Source organism: Tympanuchus pallidicinctus, unplaced genomic scaffold (assembly GCF_026119805.1).
Source record: "Tympanuchus pallidicinctus isolate F22 unplaced genomic scaffold, pur_lepc_1.0 scaffold22, whole genome shotgun sequence".
Lineage (NCBI taxonomy): Eukaryota > Metazoa > Chordata > Aves > Galliformes > Phasianidae > Tympanuchus > Tympanuchus pallidicinctus.
In genome coordinates this window covers 19,107,162-19,126,945 of record NW_026294739.1, presented here as the reverse complement: position 1 = coordinate 19,126,945, position 19,784 = coordinate 19,107,162, and the positions used below count along the sequence as shown (strand labels likewise).

Genomic DNA, 19,784 nt, shown 5'->3' with positions numbered 1-19,784 from the left:
GAAGGAGTGATGCAGAAACAGATCAGATTTAATGACAAAGTTGCATTCAAATTTTTCTTTTATTTCTTATTTTCAGAAATGCAGACGGTCTAAAAACACATCCAGTAATTAAGAACCTTGATTAACAGAAAATTATGCCAAACTACAAAAAATCATGAATTTCACTCTCCACAAAAGAGGACTCAAGTAAATTGAACCATAGATTAAATTATTCAGTGAAGTTAGTCAGCACCGTTCATTAAATTTCAAACCACCCATGAACAAGTATGCCCTCATCCATCAATTAGAAAGATCCAACACATTACAGTCCTTACAAATTGTTTTAAAAGCATTCGTTAGGAGAACCAGCACTCCAAATTCAAGCTCTCCTGTAATGAAATGTTGCATTAAACCTGTAAATACGTTATTTGCATAAGCAACAGCTACAAGCAAAAGAAGCATTTACAAAAGCAAATAATGCACTCAGTTTTATCCATTACAAAGATAATGTGTGTACAAGAAAAGGATTATAGCATCTACACCAGTTTAAGATCTGCTGTGACAGGGTATTTTTCATTATACTGGTGAGATGAGCAAGTGCTTCTGCTCCCTGGGAAGCACTCAAACTGCTGAGAGAAGCATTAGTAAAAGGAGACCTAGGAAAGCCCTGAAGTGAGGCACAGGCTGCCTTGCACTGACATGCTGAACACCTACAGCCTCCTCCACTGCGAGAGCACAGCTGATACCTGCTTTAGAAGGATGCCACCATCTCTGCAAACCTATTTGATTTTTGGCAAGAGAAAAAAAAAAAAAAATCAAATACCACAAACTTGTACCTATGCTATAAGTCAATGAAATACGACGTCAGGAGCAAAACTGGCACAAAACATAACATTTAGCTAAGTAAGGGAGCAGTGTGCCACATGGATGCGATCATGGACAAAATACATTTGTTCACAAATTCAGTGAGCAAAGCAAACAGATTTCTTCCCCATTTCTCATTTACCTTCACCAATTTCACCTGCTTTGCCTTTTGCTACGCATTTTCTACATTTTTATTTTTAATTTTACATAACAAGATGCAAAAATGTAAACTATTTTTTGTTCAAAACTCGTTCATCAGCACTGGGGTCAGCTAATGCAGACGCACATAACAAGGTTTAAACAAAAGATTTTAACTATGAATTCATAGCATTGCTATGGCAACAGTGGCTCACTAACTACTGAGCTGACAAGGTGACAAATCAAAAAGCACTATAATGCAACGAAGTTTAAAAGGTTGAAGTGATTATTTGAATAACCTATCTGATGTACCAGGATTCAAAAGCATAAATGAAGTAAAAAAAAATTCCACCAGCAGTGTCAGACTGAGGATTATCACACTGCAAGTCTCCACCTCGTGCCCCAAGTTAGAATTGGGAACATGTCAAATCTGACCAAATTTGCAGCCGAAGCTAAATAAAGACCAGATTTATCCTTCAAATTAATTGCTCTCTCCAAAAAATACCCCACAAACTCTATAACGTAGGAAAACAGCAACAACACTTCAAAGCAATAACTGATGCTAAAAGCCTTTTCTTTCCTATATCAGGAGTTCCTACCATATACCTACAATCTAAATCTTTGTTTAGCATCAGAAAATCTGCTTGTCTTCTGCAAATGTAGGTACTTCCCAATACTGGATACCTCCTAGCTCATCTAATGAATAACTGCAAATTGGGTACATAAATCTAACACCAACTACCAAGAGTGAGAACTGGTAACAGAAACATGAGTGCTTGAATAATTCCATAAAACAACACACAAGCTGAGACAATGCAGCATTAATCTTGACAGGTTCTTCAGAACCACTAAAAGCAAAACTGAATTAATGTCTACTATACTAAAGGAAATCAGGTACTGCAACAGAGGTAGGAGCATTCTAAAAGATACTGAAGAACACCCCCAATTTCCCTTGCTCCACATAGGATGAAGCAAAATGAACAATAATCAAGTACTTGCAAAGAATTTACTAAGCTACGTGAGCTAAGACTGGCAAGTCTCATTTTGTCTAGAACAGTACAAACCCACTGTGCTGTAACACAACCAAACACGTCACATGAGGTCATGCAATTCATCTGATGACTTCCCCTGCCCTCCCTAAACCTCTTGTGCTTGATGGTTTCACATCACTGGACTTGACTCCCATAGAACTAATTAAATGGAAGCCCTCATTAGGAAAGCAGGCCACCATTCAGGTTCAGAGAAAAAGTAACAGATTTTGAATTAAATGAAACAAAAGCTTAGAAAAAATTTAGTCACACTGCATCCTTCCGCTGTTAGTATGCCAGATGCTTACTTTCTGAGACTTCACCTGCCATGCCTATGTGAAAAATGAAGTATGGACCTCAAATTCTGAATTTCTGATATTAAGAAATGAACACTGCCTTAATTGTTTCTTCATTTTTCTATGCAAACATCTTAATTACAACACAATCAAAAGTTACAGAGCAGAGCATTTCAAATATCCTTTACCTAAATTAGGCTGTTACTGCAAAATATCGAGGGCTGCAGACTACACCAGTAAATGCAATCACACAATCTAGGAAATTAATGATCTCTTCTCAGGCATTGTCTCCACTGTTTCTTACTTCTTGCACAGATATGAACACACGGGAAGACTGCAACCCGTCATTTTTTCACTGATGAACTTTCAAGCTAAACCAGCTCTTATTAAAATCAGAGCTACAAACAATGCTCTTCATTTCAAGCAGAAACACACACTGCCAGAGCTGTGAAACAAAGCATCCGCAAGCAAAAGTCCAACAGTGATTATTTAACTTCACAGTAAACATTCTTCTCAGATTTAGAATCCATTGTAAAGCAAAGTTTTTGACTCGTTTTCAGTCCTTGCTCAGAAAGGTGTAAGAGATATAAATCATTAGAAAACAATTGACCAGAATCCAATGATCTGAAAGACTGAGTGTTGAGCTGATCTGTTTGCTGAGGCATATAACAAAAGTCATTAATTCCTTCACCGTGTTTCAGTACCATTTACCAAGGCAAGAACCACAGTAGCTAACAAAAGGTCACAGGTATGCCTATCTTGAAAGCTCCCATAAGAAAAACTGTTTCAATTAGGTGAGAATGAATAATGCATGCTGTAGGTGGCAGCTGAAGCACAGCTATGGGCACAGCAGGCTCTGGATCAGTTCCTTCTTACTCTGCTCACTGTGGTTTTGATATAAAAGAAGAAAAATAATTATTTTGAGACAATGAAACTAGGAGCTGTATTAACAAATTACAACACATTTTTTGCAGGTCACCAAAATCAGCCCCTGTGCAAACTCTCAAGATACAGAAGAGAAGATACAGAGCTTGCAGAAAAATTCTGGACTTTCTAGTCTTGGAAGAATTTAAACAGTGAAGTAAAGAATTACTTGGCTTTTCCGGGACAGTCCATGCTTTAATTTCTGTTCACTATCATTTATGAGGCTGCCTACACTTGGGCTTGAGCACTAATAGTGATATAACACTTAAAATACTTAATTACTGAGATCTAAAGAAACCCACAATGATGAGCACCCCAGGTACTGCATGGGGAACTTGGGTGCTTTAAGCACATGAGCCGTGTGTGCTAGAGACCACTGTATTCCAGGCAGGACAAGGGCACAGCTTCCTGATGTTCCTGTGTATCCACAGCAACTGTTGTTAGCCCTGTGTAGCTAGTTATAAACATTCTTAAACAGTTTGTATTAGAGATGGTGTAAAGGCCAGAGGAAGACTCCAGATGTAAAGACAAGATGGGTTTCTGTAATAGACACAGACCTAAGGGAAAAAAAAATGGATATTTAAACAAAAACTACAAACCTTCTGCAATCATATCCTCTATCTCTGTATCCGATGAGTTGTCTGCATGCTTTGTATTCTGCAAGTCTGATTCAACACACATAACACTCATGATTTGACCCTCCACTAGCAATCTTTTTTCTGCAGGCTGTTCTACCAGCAAAGATGAACGACTTACCTATTGCAATAAAAGCAAAGCAACAATGGTTAACTGAAGAATGAATAACTGGAAATAGTATTTGTGAGTTAGCAGTTGTAATTGAGATCAGCACTATCATTTCTACTCTTTTATCAACAAGTCATCAATACACAGCATCAAAGTTCTACACACCTTTTCTCAAACAAATACAAAGACTGGCCTGCAGAGTTTGCAATTACATACAACAAAGGAAGAAATATTAGATCTAGAGAGAAGGAGGAACAGGAAAAAAAAAAAGATAGATTACATTTGTTAACAAGGCAGAAGATCCTTTAAAAGTGAAGGCTCAGTGCTTTAAAATTGGCCATTAGGGGATTTAAAGTTTTCCCACTAATTCTTACCAGACACATTACTACTCGGTGAAGGGGTGCTTTATACAAGGAATCATCTCAGAGGTTTAATTTATCACTTAAATTGATATGTGTAGAAGACAGACAAGCATAATACAAAGTTACTGTAAATGTTAGCCTAAAATCACCCTCTGTAGTTATCCCTGGATAGCCTGTTTCACTTAGTACCTTGCCATCCAGTGATACCAGCAAGCCAAACAGTAGCACAATTTCTGATTAAATATGTAAGACAAGTCTACTGAAGTGCTGTAAGAAACAAGTTACCAAGCAGAAAAAAGGTCCATGCCAACATTTGGAAAAAATATTCAAAGTTTAATGGTGTAAACATCTAGAAAACCACCTTTAAAAACAGCTCATTTCAAGAATTAGTAGTTAAAAAATTCAAAGCAACTTCTACACTTACAGGAAATGGTTCCAAGCCCTCCTGAATCACAAAGCCTTCAATAACATGAGTCAGGATCTGTGGTTTAACAATAGCCTGTGGAGGTTTATTTTCTAGACTAGGAATGCTATTGGGCATTGACGTGCTGCTACTCCTTGTTGTTGCAGCTGGAAGCAAAAGAGGTGGTGGTGGAATAGAGGCATGCGAAGGATCAGATGGAGATTTAATTACTGAGGCACTGACTGATGATGTCACTGAGGGCAGTCCTGCGTGGTCTGAAAAACAAAGTGTGTGCTATTTTTGAGACGTAGGTCTACGCATGCACTCAGAGTTGTACAAAGAAGAGAGAAACACACCCAGCCCTGTACCCAGAGTCCTGTAACACAGACTTATCTCTAAAGTTGATAGTTACCCTCAAATCTGATTTTCCTTGACTGACTAGTCCACAACCCAACTGTTCTCAGGAACACAGCATTTTACTTTAAGTTCTAAGCAAAACAGCTACCTTAGTTTTATGTTTGTTCTCACCCGACAAAGGCTCTTCTGAATTAAGTGCATCTCCATTCCCCAAGGTTATTGCTGGTGGAGACAAAGTCGGTGGTGTAGGTGTTCTAACCATATTGACACAATCAGACTCTTCAGGCATCTCTTCTTCACATACATTCTCCACTTGGTAAATCTACATTCAAACAGACTATCACTTTAGAGATATTTCCAGTCTACCTTAATACTTAGAGTCATACAAAAATAGTTTTGTTTTTTTAATTACTAGTAGAAGTACTAAAATATGCTCATTTAATAGATACAAGTTTTCACCTGCCTATGAGACCACAAACTCTGTGGGCATTGTGATGACAATGGAAAGAAAAATTATTTTGTTAAAAAGAACAGAATTTTAAGAGAGGCACAGGTTCTCCTATCAAATAGATCAGAGAATTTGACTTTTTCCAACAGCAGATATTTATAGCTCACTGTAGTTTAATTTGCACACACCCTTGTAGCTACTTAAAGACTTCTGCAAAATGCAAGCTTTGTAGTTTAATGATAAGCCTGCAAATCGTTCTCCATCTTACACAGAAATGTAATCAAACAGAAGATGGTTTCTGAGCACTCACCACTGGAGTTTCAATTGGTACTGATGGCTGAACTTGAAGATTTACTGCAACAGTCTGCGGTGGTGGAAGAGTTTGAAACGGCAGCTGGACCAAAGCTTCTGCAGCAGGAAGTTCTTCCTCAGAAACCAAAGTGTTTTGAACCAAAACTTGGCCCTGAGATAGAATTTCAGGCTGCACTTGTAAAGACTGTACAGATTGCAACGGCAGTTGTTGTATCTGGGTTGAAGATGTCGACAGCTGCGGAGGAGCCGCAAGAGGGATAGGCGTGGACTGCAAGGCTGAATACTGCTGGTGTGGCGTGGAGGACACGATCTGCTGGCCTGGGGAAACCAAGCTGGGCTGATCCACTGACCCTATGTGTACTGCAGGGGAAGGTGGAAGCGGGAGGTGCGACGGGAGGTTGAGCGGCTGTGCAATTGGCCGCACTGGACTGGTAGCAGTTTGCTGAGGGGCAGACTGCTCTGCCTGAAGAGCTGCTGGCACAAGGGAGTTTGCCTGTGACTGGATAAGTGCTTGAGGATGAATAATTATTGTGGGTGACTGACTAGGGGAGTGAGAAGGTGGAGGAGATACCACTACTGACTGCTGAGCTGCCTGGGATGGAGTGGGAGATAGCGTCAGAGGTGGAGGATGGATGTGAATAGGTGAGCAATGAGGCTGCACACTGCTAGGAGCTGGAGGAAGACTATGGCTTGGGAGTGGTAGACAGTGCTGTGATGGAGGGGGCTCCTGGCCAGAAGGAGCCTGAAGTGCGATCGGCTGGACTTGCTGCTGCTGTTGCAGTATCAGCTGATGATGGGAAATTTTGGAAGGTGGTGAATGAAGTGGGATCTGCTGATGTTTTACTAGAGAATGGGGCTGTAGTGGAGAATACGAAGCTGTGAGGGGGGAAAAAAAAAGTGACAATTAGCATTCACTTTCTTGGGTGCAGAGGACAGTATTAAAAAAAATGAAAGAAAGTTTTTACTTTCAAGTATGCCCAGCACAACTTTTTCAGATCCAAGTTAAGAAATTCCTTATTTGACAGCATAGTACACAAGAACTTACAGGAATATAACAATTTTGTAAGCAAACTGCAGCAATTACAGCCACGTTTTTTACATATGTATGAAAGTATGTTGTATGTATGCATATAAAGTATCTACACTTTTTTGGCTCTAGTTCTGAGATTATTGCTGATCCAGTCTTTTACATAAGAATTTCACCCAATTTTAAATGGACTTAACCTCTGTTTCAGTAGAGACTGAAATGGAAGAGAGACAATCAAAAGGATTTGTTCATAACTGCCAAGTTAAAATTTACGTAATGATATTAAGGCACTCTATACAAAATGGTGAGAGCTCAGCATGAATCAAAACCAAAATACTTCCTGAACTTGAATCACAAACTGAAATGTACGAATCTAAAACCAGCGCAACTTCCAGAGACATGGCATCACATTTAAGTGAACCACTGACTCACTAGTAATTATTATTTATTCTGCTACTAAAAATGAACCTCATTCCATCCAGAAACAAGTTCTGTAAGTATTAGGGCTCAGTAACTGAAGCATGTCTTATTTCTCTAAAAGCTGCTACTAAGACAAGCTAAATCCCCACAATTAAAACCAATTCTCTATGCAACCCTTACTCTTTCAAAGTAAGAATACTAAAAAGCAAGCATGAGGCCTGCACTGCAAATGCACAACTGACCAACTGCATGCTTTTCTCGATTTATTGCTTAATTAAGTTTCTGGGGAACTATTACCTATGGATTTTTAAAATTATCTGAAATCTAAAAAAAAAAAAAAACAAAAAAAACCCAAAAAACACCAACAGAACAAAAACACTCTGACAACATAAAAGATGACCAACAAAATGTACTCTGGGGAAAACAATCCACATATGCTTTCACTGCTTCATCTTAAGTGCGCATGCACGGTGACCAGTAATGAGAACTATGCTTGCACTGAGATTCAGCTGTATATTGCCATTGCTATGCTGCATTTGTACTGTGACTGCAGAACACTAAAAGAACCTGGGCAGAAAGCATTAGACTCAGACATAACCACAACATCCAAACTACTTCAGTTCTACAGTTTCTCTCAACCTACCTGGTGTCATCAACTGATGTATGCTCGATGTCCGTGTCACTGGGGCACTCCGACACTCCGGCGCTGGGCTGTCACCTTTCCTATTGCTGTCTGAGGATTCTGGTTGGATGCCCTTGGTGCTGGTTACAGGTTTGTTAGCACACAAAGACAACGACTGAGTTTGACTGCTGCTTTTTGGTGGACCGTTCTGTGAACTTGACAATACACCCAACTTCTGACTGCGCAACGTCAAGTTCTGAACCTGAGAAATTAGTAAATCATGAAGACAAGCACAGGTAAACATCTGTGATGAAAACAGCCAACAAGAGAACGTTCAAACCAGTCATTTACTTGGATTTCCAAAAGGATTCAAACAAAATCCATTGCTAATAGCTTCAAAAGAAACTGCTAAGAAAGAAGGGAAAATCTTTCATGAAAACAAAAGTTAATTGGACAAATGTTTGCTTTTCACAGCAGGAGACAGTGACTAACATCCTGTGAGGAGCTGTGCTGTACCACATGTTTTTCCAGATCGTGTATAATTTGAAACAACAATACTAGTTTAGCTGAAAGCATCAAGTTATTAATCATAATTACTTCTCATCCTTATTACCTCAAGCTGAAATTTTATACCCAGAATCCCAATCTTACATATAACGCAATCACCTCTAAATGCACAATGACAGAAAAGAGAGCACACTGTAAATGTACAGAAATAGAATAATCACTAATTTTTGTAGTTCAGTAAAACCTACCCATAAAGTTTCCCTACTTCCCAGTTTTGGCACACTTGGTTTGGACACAACCGTAAGAAATTTACACAAGCTCACCTGAGTAGCTGCAGACTGACAGGAAGATGAGGAAGATGATGAGACAACAGGAATGTCAGACTGAACAGCAGCCACAGTGGTAGCAGGGGTAAAAATCAGCTGTTAAGCAAGAAAAAATACCAGGTAACAGAATAAAACTTCTAAGATACCTTAAAGAAAAGCAGTGCTGTACTTTTGAAGAGAAACACGTGTTACACATCATGATGTACAACTTTTAAGAGTTACTTTTTGTTTTTTTTTTTCTCTTTAGATGAACTTTATTTGCTGTGCTATGTTAAGTAAATATAACTTAAAATGAATAAGGTAAAAATATTCGTTCTAAAGATTCAGAAAAGTAGAACAAATACACATTTTCAGCTTTTATATAAGAATTTTAAGAAAGATCTTCCTTCCAATTCTACAAGTGAGTGAAAAAAGGCAAAAAAAAAGTCAACAGTAGCCCAATTCCTACAATATTAAAGCAAGAAAGCTTTGAATATCTTCCAATCTCACAAAATGTGATTTAACAGTTATCAACTTTAACTATGCTAATTAAAGTTACACTGCAAGAATCAACCAACCTCAAGTTACTAATTTCAGTATATCAATAGGGCTAATTGTCACTGATTTCTTTGGCCACAGTACAACAAAGACAAGACTTATGGAAGGCCTTGTGTAGAACGCTGGACATTCCTATGAAATTTCACACACTGCAGGTGGGGATCAGTTGGTACCAGACTGCCTACAGATAGTATTCAATGAAAAAAATAGAAACACTACACAGATTTCTCAGTGTTGCCCTTTAATAGAAACGCTACGCTGATAGGAAATGAGAAGAACTAACGATTTTCGTAAGAAAAGGAGAGATCTAAGGAGAATCAAAGCAACGCATTCAACTCAAATTCTAGAGAGAATCTCAGTTAAATGCAAGAAAGTGAACTCTTGATGTTACCAGCATATCATAAAAAGCCATGTCCTGAAAATGGATAGACTCCAGCACGCCCCTCTCACACAGCCAGAAAAGAAGCACATTCTGTTGCTATTTTTCCTATGCTTGATCCATTTCACAATCGTATAAAACCAGGCTACATGAGCAGACTTCAAATGGAGAACTGAGCTATAGCAACCTTTTGTTTCTCTGACTTCAGAAGTGTTCCAGAGTTTGATATTCATATATTAGTAACTAAATTCTTAACGCCACCTGAAACTGAAGAAAAATACCAAAGCAATTCCCAGAAACAAAACAAGAACAGAAACAGCATCGTTTTGGGAGAAAAAACAGCCCAAGCCATCCATCAAGCCTAAGGACTGTAGCCAAAACCTACCATTTGTGCTCGGAGGTACATCTGAGCCTGGCTTGCACTCAGGGTAGGAGAGGTGCTCCCTAGCAGCATAGTCTGCTGGGTAATGCTGCTGCTGGTGGTGTTGGAGGTCTGTGAACGGCTTATTATCTGTGCAGGTGTAGGAGAGGTGGAGAGGTTAATCTAAGGAAACAAAAATATTGCTTCTGTCATGGAAATTCAATCATCCTAGGATTTAAAGCCAGAAAGCCTTTGACAAAAATGGCAGGGTCAGCTGAAAGCTCTGAACTGTAAAGATACCAAGAACATATTGAGCCAAACATCAAAAAACTGGTTTCTGGCAAGACCGTACATTTTCATTCTCAAACTAAAAGGAATATTTAGCAGTACATGATAACAAGCACTAACAAACATAAATGATGATGTTACAAAATCTGAAAAAAATACACCTCATAGAAATACATATTCAGACAACACACAGCATAAGCTTGTCATTTTTTAAGAAAAACACTTGAATTTTATTATTAAAATATCTTGTGTTATCTGCCTGGACTGACAGCTACTGAGATGCTTGTTATTAAACTTGACCAGGATGCCTACTTGTGCTGACAAACACGGACTGATTCCTCACATACACATTCAAAAAATGACTGGAAACTACAGCTCTTCATAATCTCATATTAAAGGCTCATAGAAAATTTCTTTTTGGCATCAGACAAAAGCTGGTTTGTTTTCCTAACACATCTAACAGAGTTAAGTGCCCAGCTCTTTCAGATCATTTTAAGATTTCCTTGCAAATCCAAGCCCAATTATTCTGTTAGCTTAACATCAGACATCTTTTAAAACTTTCTCCCAAATTTAACAAATGAATAATTTGACTTCTAACAATTGTAAGCCAAAGCAATGCTATGAGAGCTTAAAAAAGCTGTACAGTTACATCACAGAAGCTATGCACTGAAGCCATGAACAGCTTGAGGGCATGATTAATAAGCAGGATGTCTGTAGGACTAACAAAGTCCTACTCAGGACAGCTGTAGAACTGCACATGGAGATTGTGCAAATTACACATCTGAAGATGTTATTTAAAGAAATGCAGCATGAACTGAACACAGAGCTGCTAACAACAAACCCGAGCACATGATTAGAATATGGACAAAGTAAGTTAAAGTGCATAAAAGATGCATGATAAACGATGATAGTAAAGGAATGAAAGCTACAAACACTTTAACCAGTTTCATATAAATGAGAAATGACTTGGATTCATTAGATTCAGTGCTCTGTAATCAGTGGCATACACTGTTGTGATTTCAATCTACAGCTGTGCCCCGACCAAAGAAACTAATGTGAAAAAAATCCACAAGAAATGAGAGCTTAGGGAGGGATTCCTGCAGCAATCTGAACAGTCACTCGCGCCCATCGAGTGCGCAGCCGCCCCTTGAGAGCGGGCTGGGACCAGGGAAGCCTCCAACACCAACCAGCAACAACTGCTCACACCAGGCTTAGTGGCAGACACTGGAAGTGCAGCCAACACTTACTGCAGTCATCATTCTGCTATTTGGCGATCCCGTCGTACTCTATTTAACCACACAAACTTAAATACTGAAGTATTCTCTGTGCTGGCAGATAGTTATAGAATAACCAAGAGGGGTTGAGAATGGATGGAGGGCTTTGTTCAGTTACGTACCGAGGTCTGCGACATGCTTGACTGCTGAGTGACACTCCCAGTGGGGGAAGTACATTGCCTCCCACCTGACAGGCTTGCCTAGATAGCAAGAATAGGCGTCAAATACTGAAATCAAAAAGTGTTCAAGTGATGTTCACAATATTGCATAAACGGTCAGAAAAACTCCTCTCTACCACTAACTTTCTCTGAGCTAGCAGCAGGAACACTGCTCAGAGGGACTGGTTTTCACAGTGAACTCCACACTGGGAGCTGGTATCTGCAAGGTGTCAACTGCCTTGAACTCCTCCCAGCTTTCAGGCAGACTCTCACAGATCAAGACCTGAACAAAAACTACCAGAGGTGAAGTTTATCAAACTGCTAACAATGGAGCCAACAGATCAGCTCATCACCTATGCTGTTCAGAACTTATAATACGACATCATTACAAACTGTTGTTTTTAAAACTCACGTTGTAACTTTTATTATGATTAGAAGCCTCTAAAATTAAAATAAGTTTTATAAATGCTGCAAGGAACATCCTCATATCTTCTGGAATTATAGTTAATGGACACACAACAAGTATCTATAGCAGTACACTATTCCTGACCTTCAGTTGAATACAGAGACAGTGATTTAGATATAGATACTTTAATAGACTGCATACCAAAACTTCTTAGCCTTCCCCAGTCTAAACCTCTTCACTGTATCTCCATAATAGCACATGTATAAATCTATCCCAAAAAATAAATCAATATATTATCTTGACCTACTGGAGAAGGTATGTAAGTAGAAGCTAAGAAGACAGAAGAGTCCATCCTACTTCTGCCAGTGAACAGCTGTATCCCTGAAGTTTTTACCTGCATTAGTGCTTCCTCACACAAAATAATTACCAGCCATCTATCTCTGCAAGACAGTATTGTCAGTCCACGATCAGCTGAGGTCAAAGGAAGTCTTCCACTGCTTGAATTTTCAGAACAGATCTAATCCAATGTTCCGTGGCTATTAAAAGCTTTGCTTCAGAAATGCAATGTACCATTGTCATTTACTACCTATATTTCCACTCTTGGAGTTAAAATTGAATTTTGCCTTTACTTAAAACACAGCCAGATGAGTGGCAAGAAACACCAGATGTTCACCACTTGAATCAGACTCTGCTAAAGCACATGGCTATTCACTGCTTTCCCCATTAACTTTCAGAAAAAAAATCATGGGATGAAGACTGAAGCAGTCTATTTTTAATATACATATCTTTTCCTGTTTGATGATTTACATGATGCTTTATAATGTATGCAGTAAAGCATGGAATGGACGCCTACGGGAGCACCTACAAGGCTGACTAAATCCACCAAATAGTTTGGAGGAAGATACAATTCAAAAGAACAGAATTATTAAAATATAACACTGAATTATTGTGAGACATTAAAAGCTCAGGCACTTAACCTGTTATTATGTTTGACAATGCTCTAGAATTGCAGTCCTACTCCAGAAAGTAGCAAACCACTATTTTTCAGCAATCTTCACTCTCACCTGTGGTACAGTTGCCAGACTCTGAAATTGGGTACTGCTTAAGTGCTGCTGCTGCAAAGCAGCAGTCTGCAGCATTAGATGCTGCTGCTGGGCTGCATACATCTGCTGGAGGTACTGAGCAGCTGAGCTAGGAGGACGATGCAAGGCCTGCTGAATAACCTGTGATGAATCAGTAGGTAATTATTACAATTATAAAGTACACACTGTGCTAACATGATGCTGAAGTTCACCTGTGTGAGGAAGTAAAGCCAAATAATGCCTCTCCACACCAATTAGACAATACTGAATTTGGTCCATCACCACTTTTCTCAACAAAGTTACCAAACACAGTCACTATAAATACACCCAGGTTCACAAATAAAGCCTGGGCAATGCATTGTTGTGTCACAAATGATATTGTACCCATCTTACACTCTCAGATCACATCCCACACAGTGTTCCATCTTCTGGAAGATGAGTATAGTTTGTGAGATTCATTATCAAACCCAGCAGAACAGGCTATACAAAATTCCAGGTGATCTTAATTAAAGAACAATAAAATGGGAGTGGATCCAAGAAGCAGAGTTACACACACAAGGAGACCTCTGGATCCCTGTAGTTAACATAAGTGAAGTGAAAACCTTTATACTGTACTATTACTTTGTAAAATTTTATGTTAATAATCTCTGCCTTTATGGAATACCGATAAAACCAAACTTCCATGTAAGATTTTTCTCTCATTATTTGGAAGACAGGCCTGTACACCCTGTCCTATCCTTAAGTGATCTGATGTCATTTAGTGAACAGTAATGAAACAGCATGAAAACATTAAGCCAGACATTGAGAAAGAAGATGGCAATTAAGAATGGAAAGTTAATTTTGTGCACTAGTTTTGTGTAAAGTATTGTGCAAAATTTTGAGAGCATTGTACAGGACAGGAAACAACATCTGGTGTCCCAGTACCTGGACAGCATGCCTGTCAGAGCCACTGTAGACAGATATCTGTGGAAGCTGTGTCCGGGACGTGGAGGTGGTAGTAATGGTGGTTGTGGATGCAGAACATGTTGTCGTGCTTGGCTCATTCTCCATAGCTGAGCAGTGTTCGTCCAGCCTGCTAGAATTGAAATGGAAGCAGTTCACAAACAAAAGCCATTACATACTGATTTTGAAGGAGGAAATCTAAGCCTCACTGGGGAAGAACAACAGATAATTTGCAAATGGATGAACTCAGAGTGTCAGCTATTACTTGACGGAATTTATAGACGGATGTGGTCTAGTGGCTGGCAACCCTGCACACAGCAGGGGGGTTGAAACCAGATGATCATTGTGGCCCCTTTCAACCCAGGCCATTCTATGATTCTATGAAGAACTTCTAAGTTGCATCACAGGGAGCAATAGGATCCCTGTGCAATAGCAATTCAGGAACACACACAGGACTTCCAGCACACTGCACAGGTGTACTGCCATGTCCTGCTTCCCCAGAGCACAGTGCAGAAGCCACTAGCTGCCCGTTGTGTGCCTTTAGCAAAACAATTCCTTGGCTAAAATCACTGGTGACACGCTCTAATTGGAAATAGAATGAGACTGTACTGAAAAGAGGCTTTTATTTCCTACAGCAATGCCTCCCAAAATACAGCAATAGTCACAGAAAAAAATACCTAAAAGCATCTCTGACAACTTTTTCCTAACTTAACAAAACTGCTTTCTGTTGCAGAATACAATCTCTCCCCCAAAATTTTCTCATTAGAACCAAAATGAATCTCATATCTCAATGTATAAGGGTTGTTTATCTTAGCTTTATTTTCCACTTTCAGTATTACGATTAACAGGAAATAGCTTAGTTACAGTTTATTGCTTTTTAAAGGATACTTAAAAAGAAGCAGGCAGGGAGAAATATTTCCTTTTTACAACAAAGAAGAGCTCGGATAAATAATCATTTAGAGAGTTGCAATGCACTAGGAAACAAAAAAGCAGCACTGCCAAGTGCTTAACGAAAGGCCCACCGGGTGCTTCATCTACCAGGAGCATGCTTGGGAGTTCCACCTCACACTGCTGAAAACAGAACACAGAGCTGCCCCTCCAAAAACATCTTACAGACACTTAGAGAAAACATCCTCCAGCAATTAACTGCTTCAATCGTAACAAGAACAACATCACTTTTGAAACCACTTCAAATGAATTTTCACACAATGCTGATGAAAAGTGCCTTGAAAAAAAATTCTGTCTCCTCCAGAGGGCATTAAAGGCACATCAAAATATTTACACCTACAACTTGCCTAGCTTGTTTCAGCAGTTACACAACTGTTTAAACTAGCCTAACAACATTGGATGTTTAATTTCCTTACCTCTTAGCCACATTTAAAGCTTATTATTGAGACAAGCAACGTATCTCTCTGCAGTAGCTGAATCAGATGCTCACCCCATACAAGCTGGTAACCTTTTGCCTGAAAGTGTCTTATTTTAAAACATACAGTGGTGTGGCCTGGCACCCAGGTGCACATGCAGTCCTCCTCAGGCACCAACTGGCACCCCTCGGGTCCCACCTCAGCATGGCAAACGAGCTGCAGCTGGCAGCCCTGGCATGGGGACGTCCTGCCCTCTGTAGGCTGAAACAACACTCAGCTGCCTCAGCGCTGACACCGTTCAAAGCTTCTCCCCACATAAAGTGAAAGGCAGGTGCTTAAGGAAATCGACAAAGCACACTTCAAGTAATAAAACCCAGCATCCATTAACAATTCAACAGACAGATCTTTTATAACAGAAAGATCTTTTATAACAGAAAGCACGAAAACCATTATGGAATTCTCAGGCTACCTTTCCAGCAACGAAAAGTACATCAAGACAATGCTGTATTTGTAACCGTAGCCAGTTCTCAGACAGAATTAAATACAATCTTCTGAAATTGTTCATTAACTCCTCAAAAACATCAAAAAGGCAAAACTCCCAGCTTACAGAGTCTGATAAACGAGCCAGGACTGTTCACAACACTCTGTGCAGCTGCATCTCAAAGGTCCTCGGTGAGGGATGAGCTTTAGCACAACTCTGGCTTTGAACAATCACTGTGCATATAAAGGCAAGTCTAATATATAAAGCACAACAGAAAACTGCATTTAGAAGTTGAATAATCAAAAAAAAAGTTTAGAATAATCAAATAGTGACCATATTAAACAGCACATAACTTCAAGATGCACCACACACAATGGAAACATTCCAAAGTTTTTGTTCTCTCCCTGTTCTGAGACTTGAAGACCAAATACCCCCAAAAAGGTCAGAGAGCATCCGCTGCTGCACACCATGAAGCCACCAGTACAGCGCATGCACATGGCACAGCTCCAACCTGAGAAACTTCAGCTTTCTTTAAGCAACACATTAAAAGCCAACACTGTTGACGTTCTGCAGTTACTATGGGGAAAACAGTATGCTTTTTCACGTTTAAAATATTTACTCATTTCATTCATCACCTCTCCCTAGAACTCCCACCCACATGGAACACAGAAGAAAAGTGACAATTCCCTATAAACACAATCTCTAGGAGCAATTCTACCTGAACCTGGGAGGCACTGGGATACAATCTCTTCTATTCCACACTTCAGCTACACCACAAACCACCCTCGGCCAAACCTCGGAGTGCCAAACCTGGAGCGACAAGGGGCTGGTTTTATTTTCAACGGACTAAAAAATAAGATTTTTGGTTTTTGCTGCGTGGCACCCCGCCCACGCTCCCCAGGGCAGCGTGTCCCTGTAGCACGGCCCGGCCCCAGAGCACGGACGAAGCCCCCGGACAGCCCCGCGGGACGGGCACGGTCCCCCGCACGCCGCGGCCTCGCCCGGCACAACCGCCCCGCCGCGCCGCTCTCAGCCCCGCAGCGGCGGGCGGAGAGAGGGGCGGGGGGAGGCCCCCATCCCGGGCCTGCCCGCGGCCGAGCGCTGTCAGGGCTCGGGTCCCCGCCTACGCGCCCCGCCCCGCCACAGCCCGGCCCGGGCCTGCCGCTGCCGCTGCCGCTGCCGCTCCCCCTCCTCCGCACGTCCCGCCGGCACACTCGCCTCGGATGAGCCGCTCACTCCGCTTCCGCCATCTTCTCGCCTCCCTCAGGGGGCGGAGCTGCGCAGGCGCACTGGGTGCCGTGGGGGCACGTGATGGCCTCCGCCGCCATCTTGTGGCCTCGTCCGTCAGAGCGTGCCGTGCTGAGGCGGGGAGGCTGCCGTAGCGCTGCGTGTGAGAGCGAGCTTCAGCTGCGGTAGGAAAGCTGAAGGTGATGAGCTATTTTGAGAGGGCTGGTGGGCGATCGGGGTGAGGAAGATGTCTGCTCACGGTGCTTTTTCACTGCTCTGAGTCTCTCCCGGCCATGGGGAAGGCAGCTTCTTCCTCCGAACTGACCATAAGTGATCAGCTGTGTCGTTAATTCCTGTCTGTAGGCAGTAGCAGCAGAGCTGTATTGTGAGCAAAGCCTCCACAGGGACAAACAGCCACTGTACCGTGCCAGGCTAACATAAGTCTCATCCTGACAAATTCAGGACCGTTTTTCTGTGATGAAGGAATGTGTTCTGCATTTTAGAGCTCCACAGTGTTAATGGAGAGTGCAGTGCAGTGAGAGCAGGGAAGAAATCTGCTGCATTGTGCGGAAGTGCCGGATTGTGACACCCAGTATCTAACAGTAACTGTGCGTGTAGAAGGCAACAGGAGTAACAACAGGAACAAATAGCAGCTTAGCAAGACCTTTAGATGGGATAATTGGATGTGAGGGAATTGAAAAAAACTGAGTGGGATAGATGAGTACTGTACAAAGGAAAGAATCTCAGTAAGCATCTTATAAATGCAAATACTTCCCAAAGAATTACAGACAAGTTTGAACTGGTGAAGCAGCGACAGGACCACAGGACCACCATCCTCCTTTCCTCCACGCTCAGAATACATTTAACAGTCCTTGCACATCTCCCCTGTTGGAGTTATGAGTCATCATCATAGTTTCTAACACCTGGTGCACTGCCGTTGGATCATCCTATAGGGTCCAGCAGACTGCTTTTAGCAGATCTGTAGTGGTGAATGGGAACACAAACAAAACCAGGGTTTCTCTTTGATCCCATTGCCTGCCTTAATGGAGTCTGAGTGATTTGCCTTATCTGTCCTAAAGTATGATGAGCTATCAGATGAAGTTTGAGCCATCTGAAGGGCCGGAGGATGTCCCGTTAGAGGAAGACACTTCAGGGCCATCTGAGCTGTTCCTGAGAGAAGAGGTCAGAGTGCCACCCTGTGGGGACATCGGGCTTACAGGGGAATTTTTTGGCATGGTTATGCAGCAGTTAAGCTCCAGCAATTGAACTCACTTGGATTCCAAGTTTGGATAAATTGTTGGGGTTTACTCCTTTGAGTGCCCAGGGAATTTTGCACTGGCCATTCCCCATATTCCTCACTGCCTGCTTTAACCTTTTAGTCACATAAACAGGCTCAGAGGGCTAACGTGTTTTTGCAAACCGCAGCATCCACATGTGAGTCTTACACTCCAGGTGGCTGTTAAGGAGGCTGTACTCACCAGTTCAGCAGATCCCCTGCCCCATCCCTGGATGTTTGGTTTCTGTTCTTCCCTGCATTGCCAGTGCCAACGAGCTGTACTGAGCAAGGCTAATTTAAGGGCTCATCTGGATCTCTCAAAATGGGGATCTTAGAAGGTGCTTCTCCGATCAGCACACTGTGCCAGAACCCACACAAAGGTCTCCTCTTTTTCAACTCTGCAGAGTTGTGTTTGGCAATCCACACACCCCGAAGCAGAAATTTCTATACACAGCAATTTACAAAACTCCTTCCATCTGCAGTTTCTGATTGATTGCTGTTTTCTCTTTGCTGGGCACAGGTGTTGTGATGCTGAAGATTTTAGGCTCTGGAGTGCAGACACTGCTGCCTCACTTCCATACATGCAGGAGTGAGTTTTGGTATGTCAATAGCCCTCATTGAGCTCTAGAGATCACTTTCAGGCTATTTTCCTTCCTTTTGGTTGACACTAGCACATCAGCACATACTTGGCATACCCGCAGTAGGATGTTTACCTTTTCTTCCCTCTCTATCTGCTTTCCACTATGCCAAGTATGTCACTGACAGCCTAATGCTGATACCGTCTTCCCTGGCCTTGAGGTGAAGCAGCACGCTGTGACCCCTTCAAAAAGTTCTACTCGTGCTGCCCCAAAACTGGGTATCAGCACTTTGAGCCATTTGCTTTGAGCTCATGCCTACACAGGCGGGTGCTCGGCAGTGACCCCCAAGGCCAGCACACCTTTGGGCCAGGCTATTCCTAATTGCTGTTTAACCACCCATCAACTATTAACTGTATAGATTTATAGCATCTCTCAGCGACTACACACGCTGACGTTACTGCTGACCGAGCCAGCCTTCAGAAATGGAAATCTCTACTCGTGTGTGAGAAGCTCCTTTCCCTGAGCGCTCCTGGCTGTCGCGAAGTAGCCGCCACAGAAGCCACTCCTCACAGCACCACCCTGAGCGCGCTCCGCCATCCGCCTTAATGGCGCCAAGGCGGCGTTGCGCAGGCGCAGTGCTGCCCGTGCGCGGCGTGCTGCGGGCCGTACCACGT

At 41.7% G+C, this 19,784-nt stretch overlaps 1 protein-coding gene across 12 annotated transcripts in view; it reads right to left on the bottom strand.

The window, feature by feature from the left end:
- Positions 1-17,032, bottom strand: part of PHC3 (polyhomeotic homolog 3) — a 32,055-nt gene extending 15,023 nt beyond the window's left edge. For 3 of the 12 annotated variants that reach the window (XR_008207817.1, XM_052687218.1, XM_052687219.1), the window contains exons 1-11: positions 16,748-17,027; positions 14,167-14,317; positions 13,225-13,383; positions 11,719-11,796; positions 10,059-10,217; positions 8,755-8,853; positions 7,946-8,186; positions 5,854-6,731; positions 5,267-5,417; positions 4,760-5,013; positions 3,829-3,985 (exon numbers count right to left, since the gene is read on the bottom strand). Coding sequence is in view for 9 of the 12 variants with exons in the window: in XM_052687218.1 (XP_052543178.1) it covers positions 3,829-3,985; positions 4,760-5,013; positions 5,267-5,417; positions 5,854-6,731; positions 7,946-8,186; positions 8,755-8,853; positions 10,059-10,217; positions 11,719-11,796; positions 13,225-13,383; positions 14,167-14,292 (2,302 nt within the window). In the remaining 3 variants the exon portion in view is untranslated. Of the gene's footprint in view, positions 1-3,828; positions 3,986-4,759; positions 5,014-5,266; positions 5,418-5,853; positions 6,732-7,945; positions 8,187-8,754; positions 8,854-10,058; positions 10,218-11,718; positions 11,797-13,224; positions 13,384-14,166; positions 14,318-16,747 lie in introns of all 12 variants that reach the window. The other 9 variants (XR_008207816.1, XR_008207815.1, XM_052687216.1 and 6 more) reach the window with 5 other exon arrangements.
- Between the last annotated feature and the right edge of the window lie 2,752 nt (positions 17,033-19,784).